General features: G+C 30.6%; 2 protein-coding genes across 2 annotated transcripts; one reads left to right on the top strand and one right to left on the bottom strand.

Moving 5' to 3' along the window:
- Positions 1–5808: 5808 nt before the first annotated feature.
- On the top strand, positions 5809–10824 carry LOC129302227 (ethylene-overproduction protein 1-like). Its single transcript, XM_054940938.1, has 4 exons — positions 5809–8179; positions 8574–8865; positions 8958–9267; positions 10211–10824. The coding sequence occupies exons 1-4, from the start codon at positions 6246–6248 to the stop codon at positions 10426–10428; spliced, it is 2754 nt and encodes a 917-aa protein (XP_054796913.1). The 5' UTR covers positions 5809–6245; the 3' UTR covers positions 10429–10824.
- Positions 10825–11117: 293 nt separating this feature from the next.
- LOC129302228 (inactive receptor-like serine/threonine-protein kinase At2g40270) lies at positions 11118–18929 on the bottom strand. The gene is made up of 9 exons (XM_054940939.1): positions 18674–18929; positions 18401–18539; positions 14577–14648; positions 13852–13989; positions 13618–13743; positions 12814–13328; positions 12380–12570; positions 12154–12286; positions 11118–11923 (listed from the first exon to the last, which is right to left on the bottom strand). Exons 1-9 carry the CDS (start codon positions 18792–18794, stop codon positions 11316–11318), a joined length of 2043 nt encoding a protein of 680 aa, XP_054796914.1. The 5' UTR covers positions 18795–18929; the 3' UTR covers positions 11118–11315.
- Positions 18930–21877: the final 2948 nt, after the last annotated feature.

Raw genomic sequence — 21877 nt, 5'->3', positions numbered from 1 at the left:
TTGCTTCCAATATTCGAATGTAAGCCTAAGGTTTGTCGAAACCTTAACTTGAAATTCCAAATCATTATAAAATCATCAAACCTAATGTTTAGGCTAAAATTGAAACATACCTGCCAAAGGCCGTAACCTCATATAGGCTAAGTAATTGAAGAGTCAGGACCAATTAGCAACCTAAACAAAAGGGCCAACCCAGATCCTAAGAAAAAGACTTGATCCGATAAATAAATCGAGATCTCATCAATTGCAAACTCACTTCTTAGACCATTAGAACATAAAAATCACAATCTCAAATAATCCCGAATCTCATGGAGACATGATTGCTATTCTCAAATATCTCGAAGGCATGGGTTGGTTGTTAATAATGGAATGCCTTGATAATAGACTATGCCATACATTTCGTAGACCATGCAAAAGACGATCCCTAATACTTCATGAGTATGTTCCAAATTCCTTGAGAGTAAGCGTTGTAGCTCTGTCATTATAAATAGAGGATCAATCCATAGAACGAGGACATGAACATTGCTCCAAAGACTTATATTTTAACCCATAGCTCTTAGATTTATCATATAGCTTTTACTTATAGCTTTTCTTTTCATTTTCAAATTTATAATCCTTTACACTTTGTAATCTTTTAGTATTAATCAAACACTTATTTTACCATTCTTGTGTATCTTTTACATCCAAGTAAATTATACTAAGGGAGCCCAGAAGCCCTTTGTTATTAATTAAGACTCAATGTCTCTAGCATGCTTGGTAATTTATTATTCTCAATGAACACCTAGGTTAAGAAGTTTAATTTAACTTCCTATAAATCCAAAGAACACAATGGATTTGATTAAAAACCTAATGGAAGACAAAATCAACATCCAACCATACCTAAAACTTCCCAAATTTGGATAGAGAGGAAGGAGAGTGAATAGGAAACTTACCTAAGTATTAATCTAGTGTAAATTGCTTCCAAAGTGGCCAAAAGATGTAGCCCTAGCAGATGAATGATCTCTCTCTGTTTCTCTTCTTGTTTTCTTTCTCTTTTCCCTCTATTTGATGCCCGAACACGTTAGATAAATCAATATTTTTGCATACCCGTCATGGTTCATAATGCGTCCACCACAGCGGATGGCATTGCAGGGCCCAATCAAATGTTGCCTTGTATTTTGGCTTGATTGGCCCAACCTCCATCCTAACCAATTTCAAAAACTGTTCAAAGGTCCAATAACTTCATCAATAATTTGAAAACACCATTAATTTGATAATCACCCAAATCTATACCATTTTTAACCTTGTTAATACTTCAAAATTTAAATTTTAAAATTTGAGGATGTTGCAAAGGGACTCTTAGCCACGACGAGCTAGTCCAATCCTCCAAGTTGATAGTTTTGCCCTTTTTGTTCCTTTCTTGATGTTATATTTGATATTTTCATGTTTCCACATAATTTTAAGTACTTTGACTTTAGAAAGACATTTTATTTAATCTTTAACATTTCTTTAGGATCCCAATTATTCTATTTTTCATTTAATAAATGTTTTAAACATCAAAGACATGGTTGATCCTTTCATTTAAAGGTGTTGGTTAGTAGAGTTATTTAAAGGTTAATGGCGAAGATCATTATAGTGCATGTGACTTAGTTTAATTAATTTAAAAATAGAAAAAAATTTCAAATGTTCCTATTCACCAATGTAGTGTGGACAAGAATCTGAAAAAAATTAAATCAGTTTTACTAATTAATAAAAATAAAAAGATAAGTTTGAAATAAGATCAACTTTTAATATTTCTACATATATAATATTTTCAAAAAGAATCATATAAACCTCTATTTTCTAAAAGAAACACATCTGTGATGTATCAGATGCATATACGAACACACATATATATACTGTTTTTTGTCATGCTACAATGATGTTTCATGATTACATAGATCCAATTATTATTGATGGAATCTCTTTGGATGACAAGTGTCATTATATGATTTACAAAAATTCTAAGTTGATGTGGAAATTAATCAGTAAAAAAAAAAAATGGGTTAAGAAGATGAGACGTAAGGTTCTCTTCCTAATGTACTATCTATCCCTTCAATATGATTTAGTTATACTTTGTCTTTAATATATATAATTAAATTAAATTAATTTTGTGCTTATTAAAAAATAATAGTTATATGTATATAAATATTAAAAAAAGGATCTAATTTTTAAACTTTTCCTTCTTTACATTAATAATTATAATAAATTTTTATATAAAAATTCAAACAATAATAAATAAATAAGAGATAAAGTTAGAAAAAATATAAACTATTTTAACTTTTCTTTATATTAAGAACAAAAAATTTTAAAATTTATCTTATATTAAAGACTGAAAAATGATATATGATGATTATTGATATTGATTTTTTATACGTCTATTACTATTTGCGTCGAACCTTTTTGTCAAAGAATTCCATTCCTTTCTATGTCACTTTGAAGAAGATGTGGTGAAGCATTTTGTCCTCTTATTCACGTGTTGTGGAGATGCTGTGGCCATTATTTTAGTCACACCTATTGTGTGTTGTGTGTGTGTGTGTAATTATATATGCGTGTATGTATTACAGAATGTTTTGATATATTTTTAGCATTTTAAATATAAAATATAAATTTTAAAATCAATCACTAACTCACGCTTCCTACAAGTCATAGAAAAATGTGGTTATTCTTCAGATTTTGTGTAGGTCTACCTAATTTAGAAAACATATAAATAATTTAATTTAAAAAATAAAATACATAAATATAAAAAGCGCAACCCATGCCATGTACAATGTATCTTTGATCTTTCAGCATATTTACAAGTCATAGGATTATATTAATAAATTTGATAGTGATATTTTTTGATAAAATGATATTTATTTAGATTTAATGATACAATCGATTTCAATATGAATATATCAATAAGTCATCAAAATTATATATAAAATAAAATATATAGCGACGCCTATATCCACAAAAAGTTTATATGATTGTAATTTTTTCATCAAATCCTGTTATAATAAATAAGAAAAGGACAAAAAAACAAACAGAGAGAGAGAAGTATTACATTAACATTACATCCAATCAAGAAGATTAGAGAGCTATGGAAATTTGAAATCCACTCCCTTTATCTCCAAACAAAGCCATCGTGACTCACTTTTTTTTTTTTTGGATATAATCATGACTTACTTTTCTTGAAATGGTGATCACCACCATATACAAAAGTGATTTTGGCATATTGGTTGGATGTCTAAATCAATCTCTTTTTTTTCTTCTTTTTTCTCTATTTTTTAATATAATAATTTTTAATTTCGTTTTCTCTATTTTTTAATATAATAATGGGGAGGGGTTAAGATAACTAAGGAGGAACACCTTTTCCTTCTAATTAACATTTACTCAACTAATTATACTATTCCATTCATAAGTTTGTAGTTGCAACTTAAACACAATTTGATCATTATTTACTCTAAAAAAACATAATAGCAGCTTTTTATCCAAAAAAAAAAATTAAGTGATTTGAATATCGAGGACTCATCAAGCTAAGGCATACCTTCAAACTTAAATAACGCTTACATATTTACAAATAGCCCACTACCTACAACCTTGTAAATCATGAGCAAAATATTTATCAATTAGATCAATTTTTATTAACAAAAAAAAACAATTTAAGTAAGTTTTAAACTATATAGAATGAAGGAGAAAACTTATAGGGAAAATTTCAGCCAGAGACCCTTGACCGAACTTAATAAAAGAAAAGACCCAGAATTTTTAAAACTTCACAGAAGGACCCGTATGAAATTTCCCTTGAAATTGTGATCGAAATGACAAAATTACCCTAATTTAAATAAACAACATAAACGATTTGTTCATTCCTATATTGTATATTGTTAATTTACTTATGAGATATTATTCATTTCCTTACTTCACTTATTTATAGGCCTAGTTTTACTTGATTTTATTCTATATTGGTTTCATCATAAGATGACTTGTTTATTTTCATAGTATATATTGTTTATTTACTTACAAAATATTGATCATTTCCTTACTTCACTTTTTTATGGTTGGTAGAATGAAATCAAATAAAAGTAAGCCTATAAATAAGTAAAGGAAGGAAACGAATAATATTCCGTAAGTAAATGAATAATAAACAACATGTAGTAAAAGAGAGAACAATCATTCATGTTGTTCATTTAAATAAGGGCAATTTTGTCATTTTTATTATAAATTTAATAGAAATTTCGTATGGATCATTCAGTAAAATTTCAAAAATTTTGGGACTTTCTTTTTATTAAGTTCAGTCAAGGGTTCCTGACTGAAATTTTTCCAAACTTATATACTTAACATGCTTGTTTTTAATTAAATAAAAACATATGAATCTTGTATGGATTATTTATTTTATAATAAATTCTTGTTATTAATTTTATTAATATATTAAGATTCACTTGTCATGATTTAATTGGATATAAGTATATTAAATATATAAGGTTAAATATATAACTCTTACCCATTACATCTTATAAATAATATAATTTGTTATAATTTTTATATTTTAAATTATTTTAAAAATGAGAGTATTTGAATATATTATAAATAATTAATTACAGTTTATAACCAGTTGCCAATAATTACAACATTAAATAGTTTTCTCCACCTCCTTTTACCCGCACCATCTTAATGACCACCAACCTTGTTGTCTTCAAAATTCACTCAAGGTTAAACATTCACCTCAGAAATATAATCAAAATTACAAGAAATGTTATTATTTTGTAATTTATGAATATGATCGAAAAATTCATATGAAGTGTGGAAGGAATCTATTATCGTATTTATTGCATGCAATACAACGCCACAAATTTGGTACGAGTTAACGTATCGATTAATTAATCAGGGATAAATCTGAATTTGCATTCAAATATGCATTTTTTTTTCTTTTGACCCCAATAATGTGCATTAAATTTAAATTCTAGCATTTTCTAAAGTGACCCCTTAAAAAAAACAAAAAAGGGAATTGACTCCTCCGTTTGGTGGTTTTTTTTTTTTGGGGGGGGGGGGGGTGGAACCGTTCGGTGTTGATAAGACCGCTTAGCATAAAATAATTAGAATTGGTTATCTCAATTCTCAACTTACTCCACCCAATGCACCTTTGCTTGGTATGCAATTCCGTCTTATTCCAAATTTTTCGGCTTTAATTAACCCATAATTAAAATCCTTCATCTTCCCAAAACCAAAACAATAAAAAAAATAATTGTTTAATTTTAATTTTAATTTTTTAATTATAATTCAATATCCAAATTTTGATTCATTGTAATTTAATTTTTATAATTTTAATTTAATTATAATTTAATATTTAAATTTTGACTTTTACAATTCAATCTTTATAATTTTAATCATCTAAAATATTAATATTTATATTTTAAAAAATAAAATTTTAAAAATTAAAACTGTTTTGAATTTTAATATTTTTAATTTTTATAACAATTAAAAAAATTTAATAATTTAAAATATTAATCTTAAAATTTAACATAATTTTAATATTTATAATTTTATTTATATGATATAAAGATACATATTTTAAATAATTTAAATTATAAAAATTGAATTATAAAAGTAGAAGTTTAAAAAATAAATTGCAATCAACTTAAAATTATAAAAAATAAATTATAATGAATTAAATTTAAAAATTAAATTATAATTAAGTTAAAATATAAGGATGAAAAATTAATTAAGAAAAACTGAAAAAGAATAAACAAAAAGAAGAATCTGATAATGGAGCTAGTTGACCAAAATCATCATGCTCTGTCGTCCCTCCCATTCATTCATTGGAGTGGTTCCATCCATCATCGTGAGGAATTACGTGTGCTGTCCTCTCTCTTCTCTCTTTCTGTGTGAAAGAACAATTATGTGGAGTCGTTGTCCTGCAAATTGTTGGTTTAGCCTTTCTTGTATAAAGTTCAGACTCACGCCAATCTCTTTTCCACTCAAACACAGATATAAAGCCTGAGATTATCACTCCTTTATAGCTAAAGGGAAAAAAAAAAATGCTAGTTTAGGCCATTGATTTGCATCAGAATCACCCCCACTATCTTCGCTTTTTTATGGAAAACAGTGAACTGTAATTGTCATTCTTCTTTGTCTTTCTTTCTGCTTTCTGTGTTCTTCACAGCTTCTTCTGTTTATGGGCGTTCTGAGCTATCTTCTTTATCAGAAGGGGTTTGAAAACAGAGTGTATATTCGCTGAAGAAGAGAAGAAGATGCGTGGCTTGAAGCTCAATGAACGGTTCAAGAGCAATCAAGTTCATGCCCTCAATTCTTCAGACGCCACTGTCACCAATGACGCCTCCAAGCGAAGTAGATACCGAATCCAATCGTTTGGATCAAAACCCAAATCCAGAATCAACTCAATCTCAGAAATTGATAAGAATCTTCCTTTTCCACTACCATCATCCGACTCTCTCGAACCCCACATTGACCCTTACCTTAAACCCATCAATCTTGTCGAGACTTTGGCAGACCTTTATGTCCGCCTAGAAAATTGCCCACAGTCTGAGAAACCATTGCTCTGCATCGAACAGTACTCGCTTCTTCGTGGCCTCGGTGACCAGAAGCTGCTTCGTCGATGTCTCCGAACTGCCCGACAGGACGCCGACGATATTCCGACAAAGATTGTTCTTTCGGCATGGCTAAGGTTCGAAAGGAGGGAGGACGAATTCGTTGGTGTCTCTTCAATGGACTGTAATGGGTACATTCTTGAATGCCCAAAGGCCAATATGATATCTGGGTATAGTGCCTGTTCGGTTGCTAGTCGTTGCCAGTGTCCCCATCAGCCAAATCAGGACATTACTAACATTTCAGAAGAAAGCATGAGTTTACCAGACAAGGAAAGTGATGTCTCGTTCTGTATTGACCACGAGGAAATTAACTGTGTTCGTTACAAAATCGCAGCTTTATCAGAACCATTCAAGGCTATGCTGTATGGAGGTTTTGCAGAGTCTCAAATGAGAAAGATTGAATTTTCTCGAAATGGGATATGTCCAGAGGCGATGAGAGCAGTGGAAATTTACAGTAGAACTAAAAGATTGGACCTTTTCTGTGTCGAGACTGTTCTGGAGCTTTTATCTTTTTCTAGTAGGTTTTGTTGTGAGGAAATGAAGTCTGATTGTGATGCTCATTTGGCCTCAAGTATTAGCAATCTTGAAGATGCATTGATACTCATTCACTATGGTTTGGAAGAGAGAGCGTCCCTTCTTGTAGGGTCATGTATACAGGTATTACTTAGAGAATTGCCAAATTCTTTGTACAATTCTAGAGTGATCAAAATCTTTTGCAGCTCTGAGGCTAAGGAAAGTTTGGCCACAGTAGGGTATGCTTCTTTCTTGTTGTATTATTTCCTTAGCCAAGTAGCTATGGAAGAAAGCATGGCATCTAAAGCAACAGTGGTGTTACTAGAAAGATTGGGAGAATGTGCTGTAGAAAAATGGCAGAAGTCCCTTGCATTTCATCAGTTGGGTTGTGTGTTGCTTGAAAGGAAAGAATATAAGGAAGCTCAGCATTATTTCGAAGCAGCGGCTGAGGCAGGTCATGTTTACTCTATGGCTGGTGTGGCTAGAGCTAAGAACAAGCAAGGTCAACCATACTCAGCATATAAGTTGATTAGTTCTATCATATTTGAGTATAAACCAGCTGGGTGGATGTATCAGGAACGGGCTTTGTATAATATTGGAAAGGAAAAGAGTTTTGATTTGGATTTTGCAACTGAGTTGGATCCTTCACTTCCATTTCCTTATAAATACAGAGCTCTTGCAAAGGTAGAGGAGAAGCAGACGAAGGCAGGAATTTTGGAACTAGACAGAATTATTGGATTCAAGCTCACCCCTGATTGCCTTGAATTGAGGTCCTGGTTGTTTATTTCGATTGAGGATTATAAAAGTGCTGTGAGAGATATTCGGGCATTGTTAACTTTAGAACCAAATCACATAACATCACATGGGAAGATCAAAGGGGAATACTTGCTTATGCTTCTCACCCATAAGTTTCAGCCAAAGAATCTTGCTGACTGCTGGATGCAACTATATGAACAATGGTCCTCTGTTGATGATATCGGTTCTCTGGCTATTATACATCAGATGCTGGAAAATGAACCCAGAAAGAGCCTTCTAGAGTTTCGTCAGTCTCTACTCCTTTTAAGGTGAGTATTTGAAAACCCATCCTACAGTTATCTTTTTTGAACTATAAATTGATGTTGACTTGAGTTATTGCCTGTACTGGACCTTTTGAGCATGTTTGAATTAAGGAGAATGGAAACAAATGAAATGTTTCTTTCAAACTAAAATGAAAACTTCTCTTGACTTCCTATTTCGTCAATTCAAAAACACCCTTAAGCTTTGTGTTTGAGTGTCTGACTGGTTTGTCACATTTACTACTGCTAGTATCATTGTTGCTTGTATATAGATGCTTTATTCATCTGAATGCTTGACTGCTTGTTCATACCTCTGTAGAATGGAGATATTGTCTGCATTTAAATTGAATAAGTTACTGATTGCAATGTGGATGGGAATTTCTTGTCTCTTTGAATTTTTAAGGTTAAACTGTCAAAAGGCTGCAATGCGTAGTCTTAGGTTGGCTAGAAATCATTCTAGTTCCATACAAGAAAAGCTAATCTATGAAGGATGGATTCTCTATGATACTGGCTATCGAGAAGAAGCTCTGGCTCAGGCTGAGAGGTCCATTTCAATTCAAAGATCATTTGAAGCCTATTTTCTTAAAGCATATGTGTTAGCAGATGCTAATCCTGACTCTGTATCTTCTTCAAACGTAATCCAACTTCTAGAAGAAGCTCTTAAATGTCCCTCAGATGGACTTCGCAAAGGACAAGTTAGTAATCTCTGGCTTGCTAGCTTCTACTATTTTTATTGCTAATCAAATGTGTTCTAATATATCTAATTGAGTGCTGCAATATTATGCAGGCATTGAATAATCTGGGTAGTATTTATGTTGATTGTGGCAAGCTTGATCTTGCAAAAGAATGCTACACAAATGCACTTGCAATTAGACACACAAGAGCTCATCAAGGTCTGGCGCGTATTTATCATCAGAAAAATCAACGTAAATCTGCTTATGATGAAATGACTAAGCTAATTGAGAAGGCAGTGAACAATGCATCGGCATATGAGAAACGATCAGAATACTCTGACCGTGAGATGGCAAAGTCTGATCTTGATGTGGCGACGCAGCTAGATCCTTTAAGGACTTATCCATACAGATACAGGGCTGCAGGTGCTTTTTGCCTTCATTCTATTTTCATCTACCATTTACTTTGAATTGGAGTCAGAATGGGGATAATTACATCAGATAATGCCATGATGCTCTTTTTTTCTCCTTGAAGTATGCAATTTTTTCTCATTTATCAAAACAGATGATCTCATTTTTCAAATGCATTGGTAGCCCAGGTTGCCTCAGTTGTTTGGTTACTATGCTGAGCACAAAACTGTCACAATCATGCGCACTCATGCTGCTTCCCTCATGTTTAACATGGATTGAGATTTTTCACAACGCTAAATTTCCAGTGGAAAATTATAACATGCATTAAATATTGATGATATACAGTGAGGGTTCAAGTTTCCTTGAAGAAAATATTTATAATGAAAGAAAGTTTTTGCACACTAAGTAAGGAATTTCCTAAAGTGATAATGAAATTTATAGCTGTATGCACGCCTTTCCTCTGTTTTGTCATTTTGTGCTTGAATATCTCAATGTAAAGTAGTCAATGCAACTAAAATTTATTTACTTGCTTATGCCATTTAAACAACTTAAACCAAAGAAGAGCAAGTTGGAAAACCATGTTACTTGGCAACAGCTTTTTCTGCCACTAAGTATCATCATTTCCTTTATTATATTTCGATTGATTAACTCTTTGGGCAATTTTGTTCTAGTTAGTAGTTCATTAAGTAGTTCACTGGATGCATATACCATGCAAAAGAGAAATAAACTAGTAAATGCAATAGTAAGAACTTTTATTCTCCTTACCTATTATACAAGATCAGAATACATGTGCAAATGTTGCTGTAAAATGATAATTAAGAAATAAAGGAATGAATGATCTTCTTACATATACTCTGTGCTTCAAAACTCTATTTTATGTTCAATCCAGCAAGACACACGCATCACCTTTCACAACAGGTATTGTACTTATATGCAATTTCATGTCCTTTATGACCAGTTCTGATGGATGAGCAAAAAGAAACTGAAGCTGTGGAGGAACTATCCAAGGCCATAAACTTCAAGCCTGATCTGCAAGTGCTTCATCTGAGAGCAGCATTTTATGAGTCGATGGGCGATCTAGCATTGGCTCTTCAAGATTGTCAAGCAGCTCTTTGCTTAGATCCGAATCATACTGACACGCTTAATCTGTATCAGAGGACACAAAAGTCGAGCTAGAATTATCTCAACACAAACAGTCAAACCATTAGCGTCAGAAGTCTTGAGATGTTGAGCTGCCATGTGTACAAAATTGCAGGGACATTGGACGTTCAAAATGCTGAATTTTCCCCTCAAATCTCATAATATTCAGCTGAAAACTGTCCTTTATTAGGAAAGAAGGGGAGAATATTTGTTGTGGATAGCAAAAAATACGATGATGACATGAGAAACGGATAGGTGAAAGAGATGAACTTGTGCTTTTTACCTTATCAAATAGGAGGATGATTCACGTTAAAGTTAGATTTCCTTAGTGGAAACTCCAGTGATATGTATTCTTGTGGGCGATGGCTCACCTATTACTCCCCTTGTACAGTGACATATTTATAAGTAGATTCCAATCTTATTCCCCATAAATTTTACTTTATTTTGGTAGCTTATGCCTAAATTTTTGCCAAAGAGAATAGAATTTATGTGTTCCTGTGTTTCATTCAGGATATATCCATCAAGCACCAGTGAAAAGGGAAGAGTACTGCATCTCCAAATGATTGTGAGTTAAAGATTCCATTCATTACAAGATCTTCAAGTCAGTTTATCATTTTTCTTGGTCCATTGTACTCACGACATTATTTATTAGCTGCTCAAGCAGTGCACGCTGAATCTTTGCTGTAAAAGAGGAGGAAAAAATGGTACTTTGACAAAACAAGTGATAGGAACAAGGTAATAAACAAATACGTAAAAATCTCAAGTATTTACAAAGTCAATTCCACACAAATGCAAGTAGTCTCTTCTGTCCACATTAGTCTTGCTAGCTTCCTTAGAAGAATCTAAAACAGACTTAAGATGAATGAAAAAATGGCATCAAACATGAATTCTTCAGTAAATGCTCAGATTAGAGCTATTAAGTCTCAACTTAAATCCCCAGACTTGATTTCTAGCTCTGCCCACCAAAGAGGAGATAATTTTGGTATGGCTTCATCCGGCTCCATTGCCGTAATTTCCTTCAACTTAGCAGTAACCTCTCTCATAGTTGGCCTTTTATCTGGGTCTGAATGTGCACATTCTATCATCACTTGGAACCACTTCTCTATCTCTTCTTCTTTTAAAGTGGTCAGAGTGGGGTCCACCACATCAATAAGGGGCTTCTTCCCCCATCTTATATATTCAGCAGCCCAATCTGAAAGAATTCCATCTTCCTCAGTATAGGGAACTTTACCTGTTATCAGTTCAAACAGTATTAATCCAAAGCTGTAAACATTTCCCTTTGTATATGCTAATGGTGTTTCCAAGAGCCTTGTGGCTTCAGAAGAACCCTTTTTAATGGAAGTAACAATGTCACTCCAAAAACTAAGATCTGATATTTTAGCAGCATAATCTTCAGTTAGGCATATAGATGAAGATTTTAGGTTTGTGTGAGCAATGGGCGGTGTTAGCTGATGCATATACTCCAGACAGTAAGCTATTCCCATTGCTATTCTCACTCTCATTGCCCAGTCAAGTTGCTCTGCTTCTCTAACTGCACAAGATACATGAATAGTTTTTACTCTTATCTCTATTTTCCAGTACAAAATGCAGATATTAACAAACCAACCAAGGAATTTAAGTTTACTGATGAAAGCCTAAGAATTACTTTCTTGGCTTACCAATTTGTAGATCAGGCCTGGCTAAAATTTTCTTATACTTTAAATACAATTAACCATCATATCAAGTTTCTAACAATTATAATTTGAACATTAAGTTACTCACTGTGTAGATGTTCATAGAGAGTTCCATTTGGAGCATACTCGAAAACCATCATTCTTGTGAAGGGCTGCTTCTCCTCACAGAATCCAATCAGATTCACAAAGTTCTTGTGGTTAAGTCTGGATAATGTTTCTAACTGAAATTGGGAAGATGAAAAGCGGTTATCTAAACCCAATAGATAAATGTAATACAAAGCTTTTTTTTTTTTCTTTTTTTTTTGCCTTGCTACCTTCTTTTTAAATTGAGCTTCCATGTGTTTTGAAAAGTTTTGAGGTGAGATTATTGAAGTGGATACAACTGCTATCTCAATTCCACTGGATAATGTTCCCTTATAAATAGTACCCTCAGGAAGAGATCCAATAATGTTGCTGAAATCTTCACATGCTGATTCAAGTTCTGCTCGTTTGAGACTTGGCACACCTACATCACATATGGCTTAATAAGCAAGCATACCCTAAATCATTGTAAATAAAAAACTAGCCATAGGCTCACAAATAGTTTATCCTTAGCGTCTCTTCATCCTATCATCTTGAAAGGATATGATCAGTTTTATGTCTATACTAAAAAAAAAAAAATCTTGAGAGGACATGTTGAATATTTATTCACGAGGCAGATAAAATAAATATGAAGCAGGGCGGTTGAGTTGTAGAGAGAACTAATTACCTGTTACAAAAGCTTTCTGAAGCTGCCCACTCAAGCTTATGGGCCAAGGTTTTACAGTTACAACCTTGGTATTACAGAAGCAAGCAAAAGCAATTGCTGACACCAAAACCAATAAGGAGAAACCACCTATTGTAGACCAAATTATCACAGAACGATGCTTTGCCTTAGAATTCCCTTGGTTTGAAAATAAATCAGGAGAAGGTGCTGGAACTCCATTGGACTCTGGTGGATTGGATATATCAAAAGGTGGATTTGCTGGTGAAATTTCTGGACTTTGTTCTATTATAGGGGAAGGTGAAGGCACCGGTGAAGGTGAAGGTGAAGATGAAGGTGCAGGCGGGTGAAAAATGGAGGGAGACGGTGATGAAAATGGTGGAAATGATATGGGAGCTGATGCAGATGGAGAGCTTGAGGGAGCTTCAAATGGTGGAATTGATGGAGATGGTGAGAAAACCTGAGAATCTGGTGGTAGCGAAGTGGGAGAATTTGATATTTGAAGAAGTTGCCTCTTGTACCTAAGATGAAAAGACATCACATCAAGCATTAAAAAACAACCTGATCAAGCAATAACATGATGATTTTGAATTTGGATCCTCTTCATTCACAAAAGATAATGTACAAAGTGTATTATTCTTATTTTTTCCTCTCTCACCTTTCTCTTAATGTACCTTCATTTTTGTGAATGTAGAGGATCCAAGCCAGAATTTTTTTTTTTTATCAAATTCAAATTTTGACAGGGATGGACTTGATAATTTACTTGAAATCTCACAAAAAGCTCATGTTAGAATGGATTGGATGTCTTACCTCAAACTAGATCTGCTTACACATGATGTTTTTGACAGGTCTTGGTTTGAGTGAGTTTCAGAAATCATGTTGGATTTAACTATGTCTGGAGTCAAGTTAGCCAGATAATCATTGTTGTCCAGCAAACTGCAATGGAAGTGTGATTATATAAGCTATTGAATTGAAACTGAAAAAAAGAACAAGAAAATAAGAAGGGTTTTGGTTTGATGAAATTGAGGATTTGCTTTCACTTACATGGTAGTCAAGGATAGATTGGTCTCAAATGGAAATGATCCACTAAAGTTGTTATATCCCAAGTCAAGTACTTCAAGCTCCTTTAACTGTATAATCTCCTTAGGTATTTCTCCAAAGAAAGAATTGTTGCGTAGAATTCTGCAAAATATGCAGAGTTTGCAAAAATTTGAAGAAACTTTATCTCTCTGACAAAGATTATTTATTAATGGCATTGACATACTGAATCGATGGATGATTGTGTATGACTTATGAATAATACAACTTTCTATAAAAGTACCAGGAATGACACTTAAATCCCAATGTGATTAGTTTGTTCAAGTAAAGTCTGAACAAATTTTAAAATATAAAATAGTAAGTCTTTTGAATTTTTAACTGATATTTTCATATGATGCAATATGCTCTCAATTTTTAAATTGAGAAAGTGAATTGCAAATTTAACAATACAAAATTACACATTTGTGAAACAAAGATGCAAATTTTTATAAGTGTTCAAATAATGATTTATTACTTTTCAATCTTAATAATTAAGATTTGTGTTCTCTATTAAAATTGGAAAAGCGAGTTGCAAATTCAAAACGATAAAATTATAAATTTGTCTCTCAAATTTGATATTTTGTGATTTTGTCTTCCAAATTTTAAATTTCACCATCTTAATTTGTAACTCGTTTTCTTGAATTTAGGACTTAAGTGTCATTCTCCCAATGATGATGATGGATTATGCTTACATGGCTTTGATGTGAGTCAGCTTAGCAATTTCAAGAGCTATTGTTCCTTGGAGACAAAGGTCTTTCAAATTCCTGCAAATTAAATTATTGAACTGCTAACAGTATGAAATGCATAGATTAATGAACTACTAAAGCAAGGATCACGAAGAAGCCGAAATTGGTAGTTTCGTGCCCTGGGGACTTATGAATTATGATATCATTAAAGAAGGAAAGAAAAAAAAAATTACTTGAACATTTTCTAACTTCGGTTTAAATTATTTTTTTGTCAATTAGCCTAAGAAGTATTTAATTTTAATTTTTTATATTAAATTACTTTTATTCTTCTCAATCCTCAACATAATTTTTTGGGTTAAAAATGGGATTTAGAAGTAGTATTTAATCTTTTTTTTTTTAAAAAAAAGTGCTATTAGTGTTAACAAATTCAGTTTCTCATTGTCACTCTGATTTTTGCAAATTAGGACAGAATGAAAATCATAATTGGGAATTTTAAATTAATGTGTGTATATATCACAGTAAAGGGTTCATAAGATTGCAAATTTTAATAATACAATAAAATTATGGAGAAAGATTTCAAAATAAAATTATATATTTTTAAATTTGAAATTTTTAGAACCATTTATCATGAATTATCAATATCAATTAATTAAAATAAAACATAAAATACATAACAAGGTGTCATGTGCATCATAGATCATAGGGTTAAAAGGCAACTTGACCCTTAGATTATAGGTATAGGTGCATTTAAAATTTAAAATTATTTTTTTTATTATTTTTTTTCAACTTTTAAAAATAGTACAATGTAATTTTTATCGCTAGCATAAATTAATTTTAACCGTTAATTAATCAAAAAATTACAAAAAAAAACTAAAAAAATTATAGAAAAGGATTCAAAAAGTACAAATAAGGGCCTAAAAATTATAAAAAAAATCAAGAAAATTTTCTTGATCATTTTTTGTAATTTTTTGATCCTTTTCTATTATTTTTTAATTAATCAACAGTTAAAATTAGCTTTTATTAATAATGGAGCTCCATTATATTATTTTTAAAAGTTAAAAAAAGTTCAAAAAAAATAAATTTATAACCTCAAACACTTCTACACATATAATTTAAAAGTTAAATTGTCATTTAACTCTATATAACATAACTGGCCACCAACTCTTGTACGAGCACAACTTTCACCTAAAATTTTGGACATAAAACCAATATAAAAAAAAAATTTGAAGTTCATGAATTTTTAATTTTATTTCCATGCCTCTCATTTTCCCGTGGTTATTGGTACAACCTCCAACAAACACCTAAAAATGTTGACATCGAATTAAAATACAAAACGGTTCATCTTTGAAGTTGGGTAGAAAGTACAAACAAACACAAGACACAAGACATTTTGCCACGTGTGTGTACCCGAATTTAACTGGTCCTCTATAGAGAATGACACAGTTTGGCTCCAATAATCTTGTTTGTTAGTGTAGCTTATGTCTTCAATAATGCATGCCACCAGCACTATTATTACTATTATTGTTGCCTATATTATTATGTGTCTTCATGTTAACCAAGCCACGTGATATGGTCACGTGCTATCCTGTTGACTCGAGTCTCTAATTTGGCCATGCTCGGCATGGCAAAGTATGACATCCTTTGTTACTATTTGTAAAATGCTTGATTAATGCTCAACTTTTATAAAATTTAATGTAATATTTACTATTTATTTCCTCTCTGTTTTTATTGTTTTTGGTGGAAATACCCACTCACAATTCTATTTTGCTAATTTGATTAGATGTTTTCTTTTCTGGGTGTCATATTAACAAGAGGGTTGAAAAGAAAACCATCAACTTATTTATGGTAAAAACTTACAATAATTTTTTGTGTTAAATAACAATTTGATCCTTATCAGAATCGTTTGAAACTCAAAACTAAGTTTTTATGTAATATTTCTCCTCAACTTTTGAAAGTGTTACAATATAGATCCTAAGCTTATAATTGTTCTCACATTCTCACTCTAGAGATTTAAGACTATTCCTTTGATGCTGCTGACAAATTCAACCATTTCCCTAGCTTGAATCTTATTCAATCCATAAACACATGCAATACCATCTCCAATGGATACCACTCGATTGATCTCATCCAATTGAAAACTCATGACAAAATTGTTAATTTTACTTTCTAATAGACTTGCTAGCTCTGTAACTAAATATAAATTAATAAAAAAATGATAGAAAATGGCTCAAAAATTATAGAAAATGACCAAAAAAAATTTTTAATTTTTTTTTTGTAATTCTAAGATTATTTTTTTATCATTTTTTAATCAACTAATAGTGAAAATCAATCTTTGTTAATTTTAGAGACTACATTGCATCTTTTTCAAAAGTTTAAGGAAAAACATTGTCTGAAAAATGAATTTAAAATCCTCAACACTCATAAACCTATAATTTAAGAGCCATATTACATTTTAATTCTAATTTTTTTATACTTAACTTTTTTTTACCTAAATTTTTTTATACTTAACTAATTTTAGGCAGTATCTCCTATCTATATAAAAGTAGTTAGCAAGTCCTTGACATAAGAATAGAGCCAAATATCATCTTACGTGAGAAATGTGAAAGTCCAAATGATGACCCATTTTTTAAGGCAATATATTAGTACTTGATGTGTATTCTTAAATGATGACCATAATTGAGGTGAATTATGCCTATATTACCAATATGTACATTACAAATATTTTACCATTCTTTCAGGCAATGTATTACTCTCCGAATTTTATTTCAGTTGTCTAAATTTAATTTAGATTATTTAGATTTTATTATTGTTAAATTAAAATTAATATTTTTTAATATCAAAGTATTGTATACAACATAATACGGACATTATAATTATCACCAGCAACTTGTTTAAAACCAATTGCATAATTTAATTCTTTTAACAACAAATAAAATAAAATAATACTACACCGTCCAAATCACATATTTAATCACAAGAGACCATCACAGAACCAAATCCGGGTCCGTGGTCAAGCCCCAGAGAACTTGGAAGCCAAGTCAAAGGTCTCCCTCTCTTAAACAAATTTGAATACAGTTTTCAAATGTGGGAAATTTCCAAATTTCCTGATAAAATTCGTCCTAGTATTTTTCTAAGTTTATTTTCGAGTCACATTTATAAGATGAAGAAATAATCACGTCATTAAATTTTTTCATTTGTCTTCTATTAAATATTGATAAGGGAAAATATATTATTAAAGCATGCATATTTTATAAAATAAATTTGAAAACTTATTAGATTAGTTAATGAATTTTAATATATTTTTTTGGATCTAATAGGGTGTATTTGGATATACATGTAGAATCAATTTTGATTCCTAAAAACTATGATTTTGAAAAATCTTATTCAAATACCCCTCATTTTTCCAAACTTCATTTGCCTTAAGTTATTTTTTTCTTTATTTGAAAATTAATTCTTAATATTTGAGCATTTTTTACTTTTTTCTCATCTTTATAATCAATTTTAAAAAATTATTCAAACATCTTTAATTATCAAAATTAATTTCAAAAAATATTATCTAAACATTACCTTTGCTAATCAATTTTTTCTATAATAATTTTTTTTTGTCAATTGAAATCCAGCCACACTAAAACATATTAAAACGATTTATAAATAGATAGAAGGAATTATTTTCTTTTAATTCTCACAATCAATTTTGTTTTAAGTGTAATAATTGAGATCAAGAAAACTACATAGAAATAATGGGTGAGAAAAAGGGAAAAGATAATAGAACAGAGGGAAACAGAGCATATTGGTCCTTCAAAAGACAAATCATAGTTATGAAAACTCACAAGGTAACGATTTTGCCTTCCGAACACTCAACTCCGAACCACGAACACGGATCAATGGCTCCATCATTAGCCTTCCAATTCGATAAAGCTCCAAATGGGTCATTGATGACTCTGTCTCTGAACCTAAGCAACGCCAAACCTGCAAGTTTATTTCACCAATCAAATCAAACCCAAACTCAAAAACCATACCCAGAAAAAATAAGCCACGGTTCAACTCGGCTCAATCGTTACGACTCAATCTGATTCAGAAGCAGTTTAGTTAAATTTCCGTACCTTGGTTGTTCAGAGACAGACAGAGGCTCTGTTTTGTGAACACAGAAAACAGAGAGATCGCCGCCATGAAAACCACCGTACGCAGCTTTAAGCGGGTGACGCACCACGCTTCTTCTTTCATTGAAAGATTGAAAAAAGAAAAAACTGAGAATGATTATTAGAGAGAAAGTGTTGTATGAAATATGGATTGGTTTAGAATGAAAAACAGAGGGAGGGTTGCGAGACAGAGTCCACCAAAGTTTGCTTGTCATGAGAGAATTTATATGCAGTGAGAGACCCCTCTGTTTTCGCTTTTTAATGTTTCTTTTTCAGTTTTTCTCACTAAAAATTTTTTTTTACCAACAAAAATATTTGTTTCAAATAAAGGTTTTATTGCAATAAATTGTTTTTAGGACAACTATATACTACCAAATATAATAGCTAATGATTACAGGATAACGACAAAATAAACATAAGATCAAATCTACAGTCAATTCTTATCAACCAAATCATAATCAATAGTTACGTATCAAAATTTTTAATTTATAAGTAACAAAAACATAAAAAGTTCATAATTATCAACACTAAAATAAAGTTTTAAATTTATAATAAACTGCATTATTTACATGTTATAATTCTCATTTTTGGATGCCAGTATACTACCCAAAAAAAAAAAAGTTGTTTAGTTTTGGTAGCACAACTATTTAGAAAATAATAGTTAGTATTATTACTTTCTTTCTTTTTTGCTAAATTAGCAATATTACTTTAGAAATATAACAAAGTAAATTTTCACATATCACATAAAAATTTTAAAAAGTTTATGAACCCTTGTAAAAATTAACAGTAAGGTTATAGTCTTATATGATGACTAATTCTACACATTTCCTTAGAATAACTTAATTATTTCTGGCCAAAATTAAAATTACTCGTTTATTTGTGGTTTTTGCCGGATTGACTTGTCTATTTTAAGAGCTTAACAAATATCTTGTTTATCGATTATGTCATATGCATTTTTTTTTCAATTACATTAATTAAAAATATTCACGAATACTAAAAAAGCAAGTAAGAATCATTTCAAAACACAATATTTTTTTTTTAAATGAGCATGATGCCAAGTGTCAACTAAAATTTAAGACATTAAATTGGAATGGATGAACATGAAATTATTCAAAGTGAACAAAAAAGAATGAATGAATTACAAATAAAAATAACAATAATTAAACCCAGAAAGTACATAGAAGCACGTTAATTGACTGCTTATACATTACTCTAACATGGGCCGATTCTAAAAGGTAGAAGTGAATTTTCTGCTAAAGATGTGCAGTAGACTTAAATTTTACGTTAGACTTCATATAATATTCTTTAACCCAAAAAAAAAAAAAACTCTGAAAAGGTCCACAATCTCATACATATTTCATATTTGTTCCATTTAAAAATCAGAGTATCTTAAGTTAGCTTCCCCCGCCCCCGCCCCCCAGTTCCTCATGCACAAACTTTACCTTTTAATCATTCAAATATTATTTCAATGGAGTATGAATATTTTATTGCTGGAAGGGCACTAATATTTTTTTTTTCATATTTTTCTCAAAATTAGATATCAAAAGTAACAAAAATGGACTAGGAATTCATAAAAAAATATATGAGATGTTTATATATTAAATATTTATATATTTATATATTAAATATCTTATATAATTTTATACATTAAATAAAAATATCTTAATTTTATTATAATCCATTGAATCCTATATATTCGACCATAAGTAATATAATAAATTTTAAACTGGTTTGCTCCCACTATTTAATGATACATTTTTTGTCTACACTTGACTTAGGCCACCTCATCATAAATTTAAAATTCATGAGTTGAAATTGGTTTTTCATTTTCTCTTTTTCAAATAAACATAATAAAATCTTCAAAAAGAAAAATTTGAACTGTTAGATGTAAATTTGGTGGAAGCCTAACTCATTCCAATGCTAATTAATATAAATAAATGTTTATTATTAGTGTTAGACTGGTAAGACCTCCATAGATGTAATGGCGTGAAAGACAAGTCCAAAAGTGGGCGGTTGGGTGTAATAACTAAGTGTAATATTAGGTATTTTATATGAAACATATTCAGACAAAGATATTTGATCTTCTTTGAATATGACCCAAGATTAGATTATTATGCAGATAAGTCCTTTTAAAAAAGAAAAACTTATCTTTATAATATATGACAAGTGATAGACACTTAAAGTAGAATTAGGAGGGGAAATATTAAAACAAACTTCAATTTTAGCACAGATTTTCATATTGTGAGGATTTTTTTTTTATGCATAGGGAAGATGAATTTCAAAGTTGGCCCAAATAAAGTATGAATAACAGTTAAATTCTTAAAAAAATTAAATTAATAACAATTAAATTCTTGACATAACAATAGTCTTATTATTGTAGACAATTTATCTTGTATGCTATATATGTTTTCTGCAATGTAGTTGTGTTAATATAATATAAAGGTTTGGTTTCTATCCTATGTGCATCTTAAACTTCATTCTTCTCTCTATTAAAAAATATAAAACATTTTTAACCAAATTTTACCATTAATAAAAGAAATTAATTATCTTCAAACTAATATCATTTTTTATATTTACTCCTATTTAATAAAGTATTTTATTTTAAAATAAATATATAGTGGTTTATTTATTATGGGCATTTTTTTTGACAAAAATATTTTAATTATATCTTGAAACATTAAAAATATCTTATATTTTTTAACATTCAATTTATTAAAAAATACTTTACATTTTTGATTTGATGGAGTATATTATTAAATTCAAAAAATTGAAGCTAAAATTGAATTATTAGATTGCAAAAACTTTACCATGTTATATAATAAATGCTACAAATTAAAGCCACAAGAATTGTAACTTTTATGCCTGGGTTTAAGAAGTAGAATGGCGACCTGTCTTGCTCTTGAATTTTAAATTATTATTATTATTATTAGTGGGCCAAAGCTTGAATGTCTTCAAATGGACAACTGAACCTCTTTTGATAATTCATATAATTAGGGCATGCAACCTATTATTCCCACTTGCATATATAGCTCCTTTTTGTTTCAAATATGTATAATTATATTTGCATTCAAGACTTGTGTATAGACTTATTCAGCGTGCCTAGGAAATTGGGAAATAAGATACTCTCTCCATCTCAAATTATAAGATCTTTTTAATCAAAATTTTATA

The sequence above is a fragment of the Prosopis cineraria genome, unplaced genomic scaffold, assembly GCF_029017545.1.
Source record: "Prosopis cineraria cultivar Desert tree isolate PC_DT_omini unplaced genomic scaffold, ASM2901754v1 PC2, whole genome shotgun sequence".
Taxonomy (NCBI): domain Eukaryota; kingdom Viridiplantae; phylum Streptophyta; class Magnoliopsida; order Fabales; family Fabaceae; genus Prosopis; species Prosopis cineraria.
This window is presented reverse-complemented; position numbering and strand designations above follow the sequence as displayed.